At 49.0% G+C, this 14,451-nt stretch overlaps 1 protein-coding gene across 1 annotated transcript in view; it reads right to left on the reverse strand.

The window, feature by feature from the left end:
* Positions 1-672: 672 nt before the first annotated feature.
* Positions 673-14,451, reverse strand: part of LOC144529230 (pleckstrin homology domain-containing family O member 1-like) — a 28,956-nt gene continuing 15,177 nt past the window's right edge. Inside the window, exons 6-10 of the mRNA XM_078268235.1 lie at positions 13,617-13,949; positions 10,566-10,657; positions 6,887-7,049; positions 5,287-5,399; positions 673-3,674 (exon numbers count right to left, since the gene is read on the reverse strand). Coding sequence (XP_078124361.1) covers positions 2,912-3,674; positions 5,287-5,399; positions 6,887-7,049; positions 10,566-10,657; positions 13,617-13,949 — 1,464 coding nt within the window. The 3' untranslated portion in view covers positions 673-2,911. The remainder of the gene's footprint in view (positions 3,675-5,286; positions 5,400-6,886; positions 7,050-10,565; positions 10,658-13,616; positions 13,950-14,451) is intronic.

A 14,451-nucleotide genomic window follows, 5' to 3' on the forward strand; every position in this document is an offset into this window, starting at 1 on the left:
AGCGCCGCCCAAGACGATTGTGATTGGTTTAAAGAAATGCCGAAAACCCAGAGCATGTTTTTCTCCCATCCAGGAATGCTGTGTGGACTAGCCAGACCTTCCTCCGCAGTGCTGTGGAACACAAAACTAACATATTTTCCGTTAAGTTTATGGACGTTAGCCTAGACGCACCCTAGCAGCAGCGTGTCTAAATATGACACTAAAGGAGACTTTTTGCGTCAGTAGCGGGACGTGTCTATATCGCCCCGCTTACCAGTTTCTCTTTACTGACAAGCAAAGAAAACAGGCTCCGCCCTCCTACAACCGCAATGGCTGCAGCTGATTGGACAAACGCGTCACGTGGGGCGAGAAATAGGCCGTGCAGTTGCTGAATCTGAGTCTTCGTTTCAGATCGACAACGGCCAGTTTAAAAAGATTTTAGTCTTTTAGCTTTTGAGTGCTGGCGAGCCGAGCCGGCCGCTCCTCATTTGCATAAAGTTAGCTGGATTCAACTTCATGCAAATGAGGAGCAGCCGGCTCGCCTTTCTAAAAGTCCCCACGACGCTCCCAGAATGCATTGCACGACTGCTTACATAGAAATGAATGGGAAAGGAAGGATCATTTTGTAAGGAAGGATCATCTTTTCCTAAACCTAACTGTCCCGTTCTTGTGCCACGTGCCAGTTAAACGCTATAGGAGACTTTTTTTGCATCAGCAACAAACGCTAAAGATACCTGAACAAGCGTCGCTGGGAGTGAGAATGGCCCATTCCCAAAGTCCAGACTCACAGACTCACGGATTTTGGTGCGCGTTCTCACGAAATTCCTAAGGGCTTAGGGTTGTCCCAGTGTCAATTTCAAAGGGCGTGAGGGTTTGAAGACACACTTACCGAGCCCTTTCCGTGAGTCTGCATTGATGCAGACTTCACCAAAGGGAATTACCCACAGTTCAAAGCGTTGTGACGTTTACCGTAGAGACCAAAGAGAAATCTGGGAATTACAAAAGGTAAACAACAGAACGACACACGACCAATGAACACGCACCAGCCTGCTGTCCAGCTCGTAAAACAAGAGTTTGAAAACGTGGAATCAGGCCGCTGTCTCCTGGGCCTTGGCCGTGTGGAAAGCAACAAACTTAAAATGAAAATTCCCAAACCGGCAAGTGTCAGCAAGATCTTTGTTATTATATGTCGCCAACGTAACGTCATCTTGTGAAGTGCTGTCCCAATCCCATTTATACCTATCTGAGCCCATGTGACCTCACACACTTAGCACCTGAGATCAATTAAGTCTGTGAGTCTTTAGTCCTTAGTCCTCAGGGCTCACTTTGGGTTTGGGTCAATGTGTTGACCCCAAAAACCCTGAAAAAAACTCCCTGGGAACGCGAACTTGTCTTTGAAATCGACAGAGAGGCTTTTTCGCTTCACTTTCAGCAATAAAAGAGAAAGAAGACAAAGCCAGCAGCACCATTAGAGAAGGTGAAGGGGAGTGCATCTCCGTTTAAAACTGTGTTCACTCAAAACTAAACGTGACGAAGGGACTTCGTGGCGTAGCAGCAGAAGTGAGAGGGCGTCTAGTGCACAGTGGAGGATTTAAGTCCTTAAACCTCCCGGGAAGAACTCGCTGGTTTTCGAAAAACAATCCACGTTTTGCTCAAGTGTTCACGTGCATCCCACCGTCCCCTGATTTTAAAGATGCAAAACATTTAAAAATCCCCCCAAAATATGCAAACTCTGTCTGCTTTTTTTTTTGCGTGTAAGCAAAAGCATTATCTAGGCTAATAAAACGTCAAAATGTAAAACATCTTCACTTCATTTTGTAATAAATTTGCAAGCATCGTGATGCGTGTAAGTACAGATAAGACAAGCAATTCAAATACTATACAGGCTATATATATTTTTATATATATTTTACCTTTTGATTTTGTCTTCAAACAGCTTTAAAAGCCAGTAGAGAAAACGAAAAGTACAGCCCTTTTCATTTTGTAAAACCTGCAGCGTTAGGTAATCACTAGGGATGCACTGAATCCAGGTTTCGGCTTCAGATTCGGCTGAATATTGGGCTTTTTGACGAGATTCTGGTTTCTGCCGAACCTTAGGCCTACGTTTGCACTACGCGCGCTACGGTGGTAGACGTGATGACGGCGCCGTTGATTACAGGAAGGTGTTTACGTAGGTGGAGCTTCAATGCAGCAGGCTGAGAGGAAGTGGAAATGGAACTGGTGAGCAGAAAAAGGGTTGTTTGGCAGTACTTTCAGTCAAAAGAAGGCCATTCAAGTCCAGCTACATGTTCAATCTGCAATGCTGATTAGTCTGGTGGTGGCGAGGACCCTAAACAATACACAACATCACCGCTGTTACAACATCTGGTATGAAACATCTGGAAGAATACGAGCTGAGCATGAAGGAATCTACAGACAGCAGCCAGAATGCAGCAACTTCAGGTACGGCAAAGGAAGGACAGTCACTGTTTACTTCATTAATGTGTTGACTGTGTTCATGGACTGAGGATTCAGTATTCGGTTCCCGATTTGGCAGAATCTTAACCAGTGGATTCGGTATTCAGCCGAACCCCAAAATATCTGGATTTGGTGCATCCCTAGTAATCATTTATTACACAAATGCTTGCACATAATGTGTTGTTGCTACAATGCTGAAAAACTTCCACTGAGAAAATTCAATTCAAGCAGTGAAAGTCATTAAAACCTCCCGGGAAGAACGGTATTGCTGGTTTTTTAAAACAATCCACGTTTGCTCAAGTGTTTACGTGCATCCCACGGATTATCCCCCAGATTAAAAGATGCAAAACATTTAAAAAATCCCCCAAAATTATGCAAATCCTGTCTGCTTTTTTAAGCGTGTAAGCATGCTGAAAAAGGTCCTTCGAGTAAAATAGAATTCAAGAAATAGTTGTAAGAAAGAAAATCCCCATCGTCAAGGCATCTCGGACTCGTCTTCGGGGGATGTCGGCGAGTTCGGCGTGTCGTCCGTATCTGCCGCCGTGGTTGCCTTGGGCAACCCAGCCACCGCCACTGTCAACGACATCTTTTCGTAGGTTCTCCGGCGCTGCCGCCGCAGCGTCTGGCTCTGCAGCTCTTTCACTTCCTGCAGGACTTCCTGTGCCTCCTTCCACGACGACACAGCCTCTTCCAGGAGGCGCTCGGCCTCTTCGTGCCGCCTCCGCAGTTCCGACTCCGACAGCAGGGCGGGCGGCGAGGCGGGCAGTGAAGCAGGCGGGGCGGGCGGTGAAGCAGGCGGAGGGTGTTTGTCGGGGGTTTTGGGTTGTGAAGGCTCGAAGGACCCAGAAATGCTCGGCGAGTGCTTCTGATTTGGACGCGGCGAGTCGGTTTCGCTCTCTTGTTGTGAGTCGGCTTCTTTAACCGAGGACGTGTCGAATCCTCTGACGCTCGTTGCTGATTTGGGCGACTTCTGCGCAGCAGAGTCGTCGTCCTCGTTGGGACAAGAGGCGCTGCGTGATCCCTTGAGTTTCGGGGAACGCGCATCGGTGCTTTTTGTCCGCGGCAAATCTTTCAGTCGAGGGGAGTCGTTTGCTTTCGCAGAGGGCGATTGGGATCCTCTGGAGCGAGGTGAGTCAGTCCCTTTGGAGCGATTCCTTTTAGCTTTGGATCGAGGAGACTCTCGGCCTCTCAGACGGGGCGAGTCTTTCCCCCGGAGGCGAGGAGATCCAGGTGACTTGCTGCAGGAGGAGAACAAGAATCAAGTTAAACGTTACGATCCAAATTGGTTTCACAGCACCTATTTTTCAAGTCATACTGCTCAAACGAGCATCGTTTGCTGTTGTGGAGAGGAGGTCACTGAACAAACTGTTAGCCATCATGAATAACCCCGACCACCCTCTCCACCCCCCACTGGTCCAACAGAGTAGAGCTTAGATCGGGCCCAAAACTATCAAGCCCGACCCTACCCGAGTCCGTGCACGTTGTTTCCGAGCCCTACCCGACACATTAAAGCGTAACTCTCGCCAAAATGCAACGTAGGGTCTTTTTGTGAATGTACCTGAGTCAAACTTTCGTTTCAAACCATATTTAGGACGGAATCACCACTTTTAAGATGTACCATATTCTCGTTTTTGGGTCAAATGGCCTTTTGAATGGGAGTGCTAGGGGCACTTTGATGCTAGCCTCAAAATAGCTATTTTTAAACCACTAAGAAGGCTCGACACAACATGAGACTTTGCTCCAAGTCTCATCAGGGGCTCTACACCTTAACCAAAGCATTGACAACATTGTGTGTGTACCCAGAGTTTACTAAAAAGAAAGGTTTTGAACGACTCACTGTAGGTCTTGTTGTTTCCGGCCGCTGCCATTTTATCAGTCAAAAACAATCAATTTCCAAATGCAACATAACATGGAGGAGAGTAAAAATGGAAAGCTCCTAAAGCTTAGTTCCATATAAATGCACGGATTATTTCTTGTTTTGTCATTATTGAAAAACAGTATTGACCTCGTAGTTGAAAAAGGAGCCTCATATGGAGTCCGTTCATTCGCATTCGGATATCGACTCGTTTTTGACTGCCGAGGTGGTAGCGGCCAGAAACAACGAGAGCTACGGTGAGTTGTTCAAAACCTTTCTTTTTAGTAAACTCTGGGTACACAAATATCGTCCTAAATATGCTTTTAAACGAAAGTTTGACTCGGGTACATTCACAAAAAGACCCTAGGTTGCATTTTGGCGAAAGTCACGCCCGAGCCTGATTTAAACCCGACAAGTTTTTAATACGTTGGCCGTTATAACTGACGTTCTCAACTACAATTCAGAGTTGTTTGAACTACAGAAATCTGTTTAGAATAATCTTAATGAATAATGCAACAAGGACGAAGCACGTAAACTGCTGTTAGTTTATTCAGAACGGAACGGATCGCAAATGGATCCGAATGAAGAAACGTAAAAAATATCTCGACCCTATAAGCTCCCTCAGCTGAATAGTGAGGGGAACAGATCAAGGCAGCAACATAATCAAAGCCCTGGAACCATACAGGAGACTTTCTGGTCTCCATCACCTAATTCAGTGGTTCCCAACCTTTTTTCCTTGGCCCCCCCCCTACTTATGTCTAAGAAAAGCTGAGCCCCCCCCCCCCCTCCGAAACCGAAGTTGAGGTAACTCTCGAGATAGAGCCTTACTTTCTTTTTTGATACAGAGCAGTTATCAGCACTTTTATGTTTCTCTGCTATGTTTCATTCATAAAATAGTGATGCCTTGGCGGCAGGAAAAATGTACAATATACATATTCTTATAATAAAAAAGCCCCTGGATTTGATTAAATATTAGTGGGAATAATGAAACGGACCTGGCATGCGGAGAGTCGGAGCCCCTGAGGTGGTGGAGGCGAGGAGAGTCGATGCCCTTCAGGTACGGAGAGCTGCCTCCATGCTCTCTCTCCGCTTTGGCCTTCTGCAACTCCTGACAGTCATAACACACACATTATTCTTAGTGATATCCCATTTCAGATGTATTTAGTATAGTGCTGTCAAACGATTAAAATATTTACTCGCGATTAATCGCAATTAATTGCACATTTTTATCTATTCTAAATGCCCCTTGATTTCTTTTTATCCCATTATATTTTCTCATTTTAATGCTCTTATCAACATGGAAAAGTAGATCGGCTTGCTTTGTGCTTTTGTCGCCTGGCTTTGACGAGGGGGCGGAGAATTGGCATCAGCTGTGTGCTAGACCATCAGCTGTCTGCTTGGCCATCAGCTGTCTGCTTGGCCATCAGCCGTGTGCTTGGCCATCAGCCGTGTGCTTGGCCATCAGCTGTCTGCTTGGTCATCAGCTGTGTGCTTGGCCATCAGCTGTCTGCTTGGCCATCAGCTGTCTGCTTGGCCATCAGCTGTCTGCTCGGCCATCAGCTGTCTGCTCGACCATCAGCTGTGTGCTCGGCCATCAGCTGTGTGCTCGGCCATCAGCTGTGTGCTCGACCATCAGCTGTGTGCTCGACCATCAGCTTTGTGCTCGACCATCAGAACACACAGATCACTTTCGTCTTGTCAATGGAACCATTTGGCAACTTTTTAAAAGTCAACTTTCCATTCAGAATCTTACTGGCATCTATTTCGGAGTCTCGTGCTCGCCGTCCACTCAAAACGTAACGTTAGCCTACTACTCTTTGGCCGGCTCTCAAGCCCAAAGAAGTGTGTGCAGCGCGCCTGTTGTTGTGTTTCCAGGCTAGCTAGATCTGGTGCGGTGTTGTAGTTTTTCTAACGTTACTAGTTGTTGCAACAGCATGTGAAAAAAACTACGTTTGCTAGGCCAAAAATAACGTTAATCTCGCGATAAAAAAATGTACGCCGTTAAAATGGGTTTGCGTTAACACCGTTAATAACGCGTTTAACTGACAGCACTAATATAGTAGGATTAGGACAATGCACAACAATCAACCTTTCTGTAAATGCGCCAGTGTTTAAGCTGTTTCTTGCGTTCAGCGCGGTAGGGGCGCGGTCACAGCGGCCCAAAGAACAGACTTTTTCTCTCCTGTAGCCAACCATTGCAACGTCCCAGTTGTTACAAAATCGGCTCGGCGATCAGACCCTCTATGCACAGTCGCCCCGGCTGCGTTGATGTCATATTGCCACCAGCACTGCGCCGACCGACCGCGCTGAACGCAAGAAGCAGGGGTGTAGCACAACTAGCGTTGGGTATCGAAAAACTGAAAAAATGGGTTAACGCTAACCCTAATGAGAACGGGTTTCTGTTCTACTATTTGCCTTTTCCCCACTTAGTCATTATATCCACATTACTGATGATTATTCATCAAAAATCTCATTGTGTAAATATTTTGTGAAAGCACCAATAGTCAACGCTACGATATCGTTGCTGTAACGATGTCGAGGTATTTGGTCAAAAATATTGTGATATTTGATTTTCTCCATATCGCCCTGCCCTACCTGCAGTCTCATCTCCTCCAGCAGCTCCTGAGCTCTCTGCATCCTCTGGGCGATGAGGCTCTGCAGCTGCCCGACGGGCTGCACCGAAGCCCCGCCCCCAGCCTCCTCTTCGGTCGGACATCGCCGCAGAGCTGAGCGAAACTCAGAGCGAATCATCGCCGGTCTGGAGAAGGGAGGGAGGGAGAGAGGAGGGGAAGGACGACAAGAAAAGACAGTTGAACTTCTAACTTAATATATGCATACAGCAGGGGTGTCAAACATACGGCCTGTGGGCCAGAACCGGCCCGCCAAAGGGTCCAATCAGGCCCACTGACTTCGCAAAGTGTGAAAATTGCAGAGAAGTAATTAATTCTCACTCTGTTCTCAGATCTTCAATCAGTTTCTGATCTTTCTGGAGAGGTTTACAGTGGTTACAGTAAGTGATGGTTATCCAATACACTTTTTGGTCAACTAGCTCTTGGTTTTCTGTCACTTTTTTTGACTTTTTCGGCATTTTATTTACGTTTCTTATTATTTACGAAAAAAAACGAAACAAAAACGTTATATACGATAAGTTAGAGATGAAGAAAGAGACTTTTGTTAGTTGATAGTTGGACTCTAGTGGCGGCGCCCTCTAGTGGCGGTGCCCTCTAGTCTCTAGTGGCGGCGCCCTCTAGTGGCGGCGCCCTCTAGTCTCTAGTGGCGGCGCCCTCTAGTGGCGGCGCCCTCTAGTCTCTAGTGGCAGCGCCCTCTAGTGGCGGCGCCCTCTAGTCTCTAGTGGCGGCGCCCTCTAGTCTCTAGTGGCGGCGCCCTCTAGTGGCGGCGCCCTCTAGTCTCTAGTGGCGGCGCCCTCTAGTGGCGGCGCCCTCTAGTCTCTAGTGGCGGCGCCCTCTAGTGGCGGCGCCCTCTAGTCTCTAGTGGCGGCGCCCTCTAGTCTCTAGTGGCGGCGCCCTCTAGTGGCGGCGCCCTCTAGTCTCTAGTGGCGGCGCCCTCTAGTCTCTAGTGGCGGCGCCCTCTAGTGGCGGTGCCCTCTAGTGGCGGTGCCCTCTAGTCTCTAGTGGTGGCGCCCTCTAGTCTCTAGTGGCGGCGCCCTCTAGTCTCTAGTGGCGGCGCCCTCTAGTGGCGGCGCCCTCTAGTGGCGGCGCCCTCTAGCGGGGCCCTCTAGTGGCGGCGCCCTCAGTCTCTAGTGGCGGCGCCTCTAGTGGCGGCGCCCTCTAGTCTCTAGTGGCGGCGCCCTCTAGTGGCGGCGCCCTCTAGTCTCTAGTGGCGGTGCCCTCTAGTCTCTAGTGGCGGCGCCCTCTAGTGGCGGAGCCCTCTAGTCTCTAGTGGCAGCGCCCTCTAGTGGCGGCGCCCTCTAGTGGCGGCGCTCTAGTGGCGGCGCCCTCTAGTGGCGGCGCCCTCAGTCTCTAGTGGCGGCGCCCTCTAGTGGCGGCGCCCTCTGGTCTCTAGTGGCGGCGCCTGCTCTAGTGGCGGCGCCCTCGTCTAGTGGCGGCGCCTCAGTGGCGGCGCCCTCTAGTCTCTAGTGGCGGCGCCTCTAGTGGCGGCGCCCTCTAGTCTCTAGTGGCGGTGCCCTCTAGTCGCTAGTGGCGGTGCCCTCTAGTGGCGGCGCCCTCTAGTGGCGGCGCCCTCTAGTCTCTAGTGGCGGCGCCCTCTTGTGGCGGCGCCCTCTAGTCTCTAGTGGCGGCGCTCTCTTGTGGCGGCGCCCTCTAGTGGCGGCGCGGGGGCGGGGGGCGGGGTTGAGATCTCCACTTTTGAGCAAAATTGAAATTTTGAACATCAAAAACTTCATTTTCTGCATTTTGGTGAATTTTTCTGCTTTCATTTATGGTGCAAATGTCTTTATTTATGTAAAGGAAATTATAATAATTTTTTTTGGGGGGTTGCACTGGTCAGTTTGATTATTTTTGGGGATAACCCCCCCCATGACCTCTGAATCCCAAATACTTTCCTGGTTGATTAGATAAATAAATAAATAATCCATCATATATTTTATGTTTAATTGTTAAAGTGAATCCCAGAATGCACCAGACTTTCCTCCCGAAAAAACTCCCCCGTAAGTGGTTTGTTCCAGCATCATTCTGACCTATATTCAGGTTTGTAGTGGCGGCGCCCTCTAGTGGCGGTGCCCTCTAGTCTCTAGTGGCGGCGCCCTCTAGTGGCGGCGCCCTCTAGTCTCTAGTGGCGGCGCCCTCTAGTGGCGGCGCCCTCTAGTCTCTAGTGGCGGCGCCCTCTAGTGGCGGCGCCCTCTCTAGTGGCGGCGCCCTCTGGTCTCTAGTGGCGGCGCCCTCTGAGTCTCTAGTGGCGGCGCCCTCTGGTCTCTAGTGGCGGCGCCCTCTAGTGGCGGCGCCCTCTAGTCTCTAGTGGCGGCGCCCCGTCTCTAGTGGCGGCGCCCTCTAGTCTCTAGTGGCGGCGCCTCTGGTCTCTAGTGGCGGCGCCCTCTAGTGGCGGCGCCCTCTAGTCTCTAGTGGCGGCGCCTCTGGTCTCTAGTGGCAGCGCCCTCTAGTGGCGGCCCCTCTAGTGGCGGCGCCCTCTAGTCTCTAGTGGCGGCGCCCTCTAGTCTCTAGTGGCGGCGCCCTCTAGTGGCCGTACCAGTTCTGACGGGAGCAGAGCGGGAAATAAGGGGAGGAAGTATGAGAGCGCCAGACAAAATGGGACAAAAAGATCAGAAAAAGTGACTAAAGTGTGATAGTGTGTGTATGTGTGTGTGTGTGTGTGTCTCTCTGTCTGTGTGTGTGTGTGTGTGTGTGAAGTATTGTGTGTGTGCGTAGTGTGTGTGATGAGTGTGTGTGATGGTGTGTGTGTTGTGTGTGTAGTTTGTGTGTGATAGTTTGTGTGTGATAGATAGCGTGGCCAGTAGTATTGACGATTTGTGTGTATGATAGTTTGTATTGTGTGTGACGTTGTATGTTGTGTTGTGTGTGTGATAGTGTGTGTGTTGTGTGTGTGATAGTTTGTGTGTGTGATAGTTTGTGTGTTGTGTGTGTGTGATAGTGTGTGTGTTGTGTGTGTGATAGTTTGTGTGTTGTGTGTGTGATAGTGTGTGTTGTGTGTGTGATAGTGTGTGTGTTGTGTGTGTGATAGTTTGTGTGTTGTGTGTGTGATAGTTTGTGTGTGTGATAGTGTGTGTTGTGTGTGTGTGTGTGTGTGTTGTGTGTGTGATAGTGTGTGTGTGTGTGTGTGTGTGATAGTGTGTGTGTTGTGTGTGTGATAGTGTGTGTGTTGTGTGTGTGATAGTGTGTGTGTTGTGTGTGTGTGTGTGTGTGTGTGTGTGTAGTGTGTGTGTTGTGTGTGTGTTGTGTGTGTGTGTGTGTGTGTGTGTGTGTGTGTGTGTGTGTGTGTGTGTGTGATAGTGTGTGTGTGATAGTGTGTGTGATAGTGTGTGTGTGTGATAGTGTGTGTGTGTGATAGTGTGTGTGTTGTGTGTGTGTGATAGTGTGTGTGATAGTGTGTGTGTTGTGTGTGTGTGATAGTGTGTGTGTGTGTGTGTGATAGTGTGTGTGTTGTGTGTGATAGTGTGTGTGGTTGTGTGTGTGTGTGTGTGTGTTAGTGTGTGTGTTGTGTGTGTGTGTGTGTGATAGTGTGTGTTGTGTGTGTGATAGTGTGTGTTGTGTGTGTGATAGTTTGTGTGTTGTGTGTGTGTGATAGTGTGTGTGTTGTGTGTGTGATAGTGTGTGTGTTGTGTGTGTGATAGTTTGTGTACCTGGAGGAGAGGACTTCGTCCATGGAGGCACAGCGACTCCGCCCCTGCATGCTGAACCTCTTCCCCGGCTGAGGCGTTTGAGACTGAAGGACCTGAAAGGTAACACAAGTCTGCTGTTTGTATCTGACGAAGCTCCTTAAAGCTGTATTCTCTCTACCATCCAGCAGGGGGAGACTCCTTAAAGCTGTATTCTCTCTACCATCCAGCAGGGGGAGACTCCTTAAAGCTGTATTCTCTCTACCATCCAGCAGGGGGAGACTCCTTAAAGCTGTATTCTCTCTACCATCCAGCAGGGGGAGACTCCTTAAAGCTGTATTCTCTCTACCATCCAGCAGGGGGAGACTCCTTAAAGCTGTATTCTCTCTACCATCCAGCAGGGGGAGACTCCTTAAAGCTGTATTCTCTCTACCATCCAGCAGGGGGAGTCTCCTTAAAGCTGCATTCCCTGTAACTTCCAGCAGGGGGAGACTCCTTAAAGCTGCATTCTCTCTACCATCCAGCAGGGGGAGTCTCCTTAAAGCTGCATTCCCTGTAACTTCCAGCAGGGGGAGACTCCTTAAAGCTGTATTCTCTCTACCATCCAGCAGGGGGAGACTCCACTATCTTCGTCACGTCTGTTTTTATAGAAGTCTCTGAGACAATGAGACAACTTCCAGATGTAAAAAAAATACAAACACAGTGTGCTTGGTAGCATAGGCAGCTAGCAGAGAGGGTTGACTCTAGGTAGCATAGGTAGCTAGCAGAGAGGGTTGAAGCTAGTTAGCATAGGTAGCTAGCAGAGAGGGTTGACGCTAGGTAGCATAGGCAGCTAGCAGAGAGGGTTGACTCTAGGTAGCATAGGCAGCTAGCAGAGAGGGTTGACTCTAGGTAGCATAGGTAGCTAGCAGAGAGGGTTGAAGCTAGTTAGCATAGGTAGCTAGCAGAGAGGGTTGACGCTAGGTAGCATAGGCAGCTAGCAGAGAGGGTTGAAGCTAGGTAGCTAGCAGAGAGGGTTGAAGCTAGGTAGCTTAGGCAGCTAGCAGAGAGGGTTGAAGCTAGTTAGCATAGGTAGCTAGCAGAGAGGGTTGAAGCTAGGTAGCTTAGGCAGCTAGCAGAGAGGGTTGAAGCTTGGATCTGTTCTTGGTCAGAAGGGCAGAAACGAGGCCTAGATGGCAGTGGTTTAAAGTGCCCATATTATAAAAAAATCACTTTTTCTGGGATTTGGGGAGTTATTTTGTGTCTCTGGTGCTTCCACACGCATACAGACTTTGAAAACATCCATCCATGCTGAATGTGTCCTGCCTTCAGCTGTCAACATCTGCACGGCTTTCTACGTCACTAGCCGAGACGAGGGGGCTAGGGGGCTAACCGTTAGCATGCTAGCTCGTTCTCAATGGCAAAACACTGCTACAACACACACTAGTTCACCATAATCTCCAAAAGAACTACTTCCATGTCCCTGTTCTGCAGGTATTCACACAAAGGTGGAAGTGTTCCCTCATTTAGAAGAAGTCTCCCGGCTAATCCTGCCTTGTACTACTGAAGTTGGAGAAACAGCTAGCTGGCTCATGTAGTCCTTACCTAGCTACTGAGCATGTAGTCCTTACCTAGCTACTGAGCGTGTAGTCCTTACCTAGCTACTGAGCATGTAGTCCTTACCTAGCTACTGAGCGTGTAGTCCTTACCTAGCTACTGAGCATGTAGTCCTTACCTAGCTACTGAGCGTGTAGTCCTTACCTAGCTACTGAGCATGTAGTCCTTACCTAGCTACTGAGCGTGTAGTCCTTACCTAGCTACTGAGCATGTAGTCCTTACCTAGCTACTGAGCATGTAGTCCTTACCTAGCTACTGAGCGTGTAGTCCTTACCTAGCTACTGAGCGTGTAGTCCTTACCTAGCTACTGAGCATGTGGTCCTTACCTAGCTACTGAGCACGTGGTCCTTACCTGGCTACTGAGCGTGTGGTCCTTACCTGGCTACTGAGCGTGTAGTCCTTACCTAGCTACTGAGCGTGTAGTCCTTACCTAGCTACTGAGCATGTAGTCCCTACCTAGCTACTGAGCATGTAGTCCTTACCTAGCTACTGAGCGTGTAGTCCTTACCTAGCTACTGAGCGTGTAGTCCTTACCTAGCTACTGAGCATGTAGTCCTTACCTGGCTACTGAGCATGTAGTCCTTACCCTAGCTACTGAGCATGTGGTCCTACCTAGCTACTGGGCGTGTAGTCTACCTAGCTACTGAGCGTGTAGTCCTTACCTAGCTACTGAGCGTGTAGTCCTTACCTAGCTACTGAGCGTGTGGTCATACCTAGCTACTGAGCGTGTAGTCCTTACCTAGCTACTGAGCATGTGGTCCTTACCTAGCTACTGAGCGTGTAGTCCTTACCTAGCTACTGAGCGTGTAGTCCTTACCTAGCTACTGAGCGTGTAGTCCTTACCTAGCTACTGAGCGTGTAGTCCTTACCTAGCTACTGAGCGTGTAGTCCTTACCTGGCTACTGAGCGTGTAGTCCTTACCTGGCTACTGAGCGTGTAGTCCTTACCTAGCTACTGAGCGTGTAGTCCTTACCTAGCTACTGAGCGTGTAGTCCTTACCTGGCTACTGAGCGTGTAGTCCTTACCTAGCTACTGAGCGTGTAGTCCTTACCTAGCTACTGAGCGTGTAGTCCTTACCTAGCTACTGAGCGTGTAGTCCTTACCTAGCTACTGAGCGTGTAGTCCTTACCTAGCTACTGAGCGTGTAGTCCTTACCTAGCTACTGAGCGTGTAGTCCTTACCTAGCTACTGATCATGTAGTCCTTACCTAGCTACTGAGCATGTAGTCCTTACCTAGCTACTGAGCATGTGCGACTGCCAACAAAGATGTTCCAGCAGTGAGAGGTCTCACTCTGTAGCTAAAACAGAGACCTGAACACAGGGTGAAAAGAGGAGCTGCAGCAATGAGCAGAACAACTAAAATATGGTGTTTTCAGAAAATTAAACCATGTAAACCTATTCTGATACAACCTCAAAATACAATTATGAACCTGAAAATGAGCAGAATATGGGCTCTTTAAAATGTTTAGGGTTCCCTACCTGCGCCTGCTGGGTGTTGTGGAGCTTGGAGGCCTCCAGGTGTGACTGTTGGCCCCAGGACAGCTCACTCGCTCTGGGTAGACTGCTGGTCTTCACTTTGGGCTCCTTGGACGTCGCCCACAGCTTCGACACGTCGGTGCCGGCTCGCTGACGAACTCCGATCCCCGAAGACCCGACTGCCGCCACCACCTGTCCGCACGAACCCCCCCGCAGTAGGTCGGCCTGGAGTTTCTCCCAGGAGGATTCCTGCGGGTCGCAATCGTAATCTGGAGACAAACCGTCCTCCTCGGTGACTAGGTCGAGGGTCAGCATGCCGTGGGAAGACGTGGACGCCTGGGGAGGTGATGACGTTAATAATGTCATAACATTTTCAACCTTGGACCCTATTTTCTGATGTTTTTGTGTCTAAGTTACTGATGGGAGCAACAATCTTTGAAACTGGTCAGGTGTTCAGCACCAGTCAGCGTCCACTAAAAGTTCTGTTGTTGCTGCTGACAGACTCAGATTATTATTCTAAGTGTCTGACAACATTATGAAAGGATCCCTACAGAGATAGACCTTTTAGTTAAAGAGGAAGATCCTTTTAGTTTAACATGAAATCACCATCACCAAACTACACCAGACTCCATGTAAATAATCAGGACTTTTATCATCGTGAAACACACTTCATTCAAAGTGGACAGAAACTAAATAAAACTATTAAAAGCCATCTTGGTTCATCTTTCCACTGTTCCAACAATCACCACTCTGGTTTGGTTGAAATAAACCCTTAATTCACCCATTTACATGTGGAGATATGCTGGCTCTATACACGCTAAAAGTCCTGATTATTTAC

Source organism: Sander vitreus, chromosome 14 (assembly GCF_031162955.1).
Source record: "Sander vitreus isolate 19-12246 chromosome 14, sanVit1, whole genome shotgun sequence".
Classification (NCBI taxonomy): Eukaryota; Metazoa; Chordata; class Actinopteri; order Perciformes; family Percidae; genus Sander; species Sander vitreus.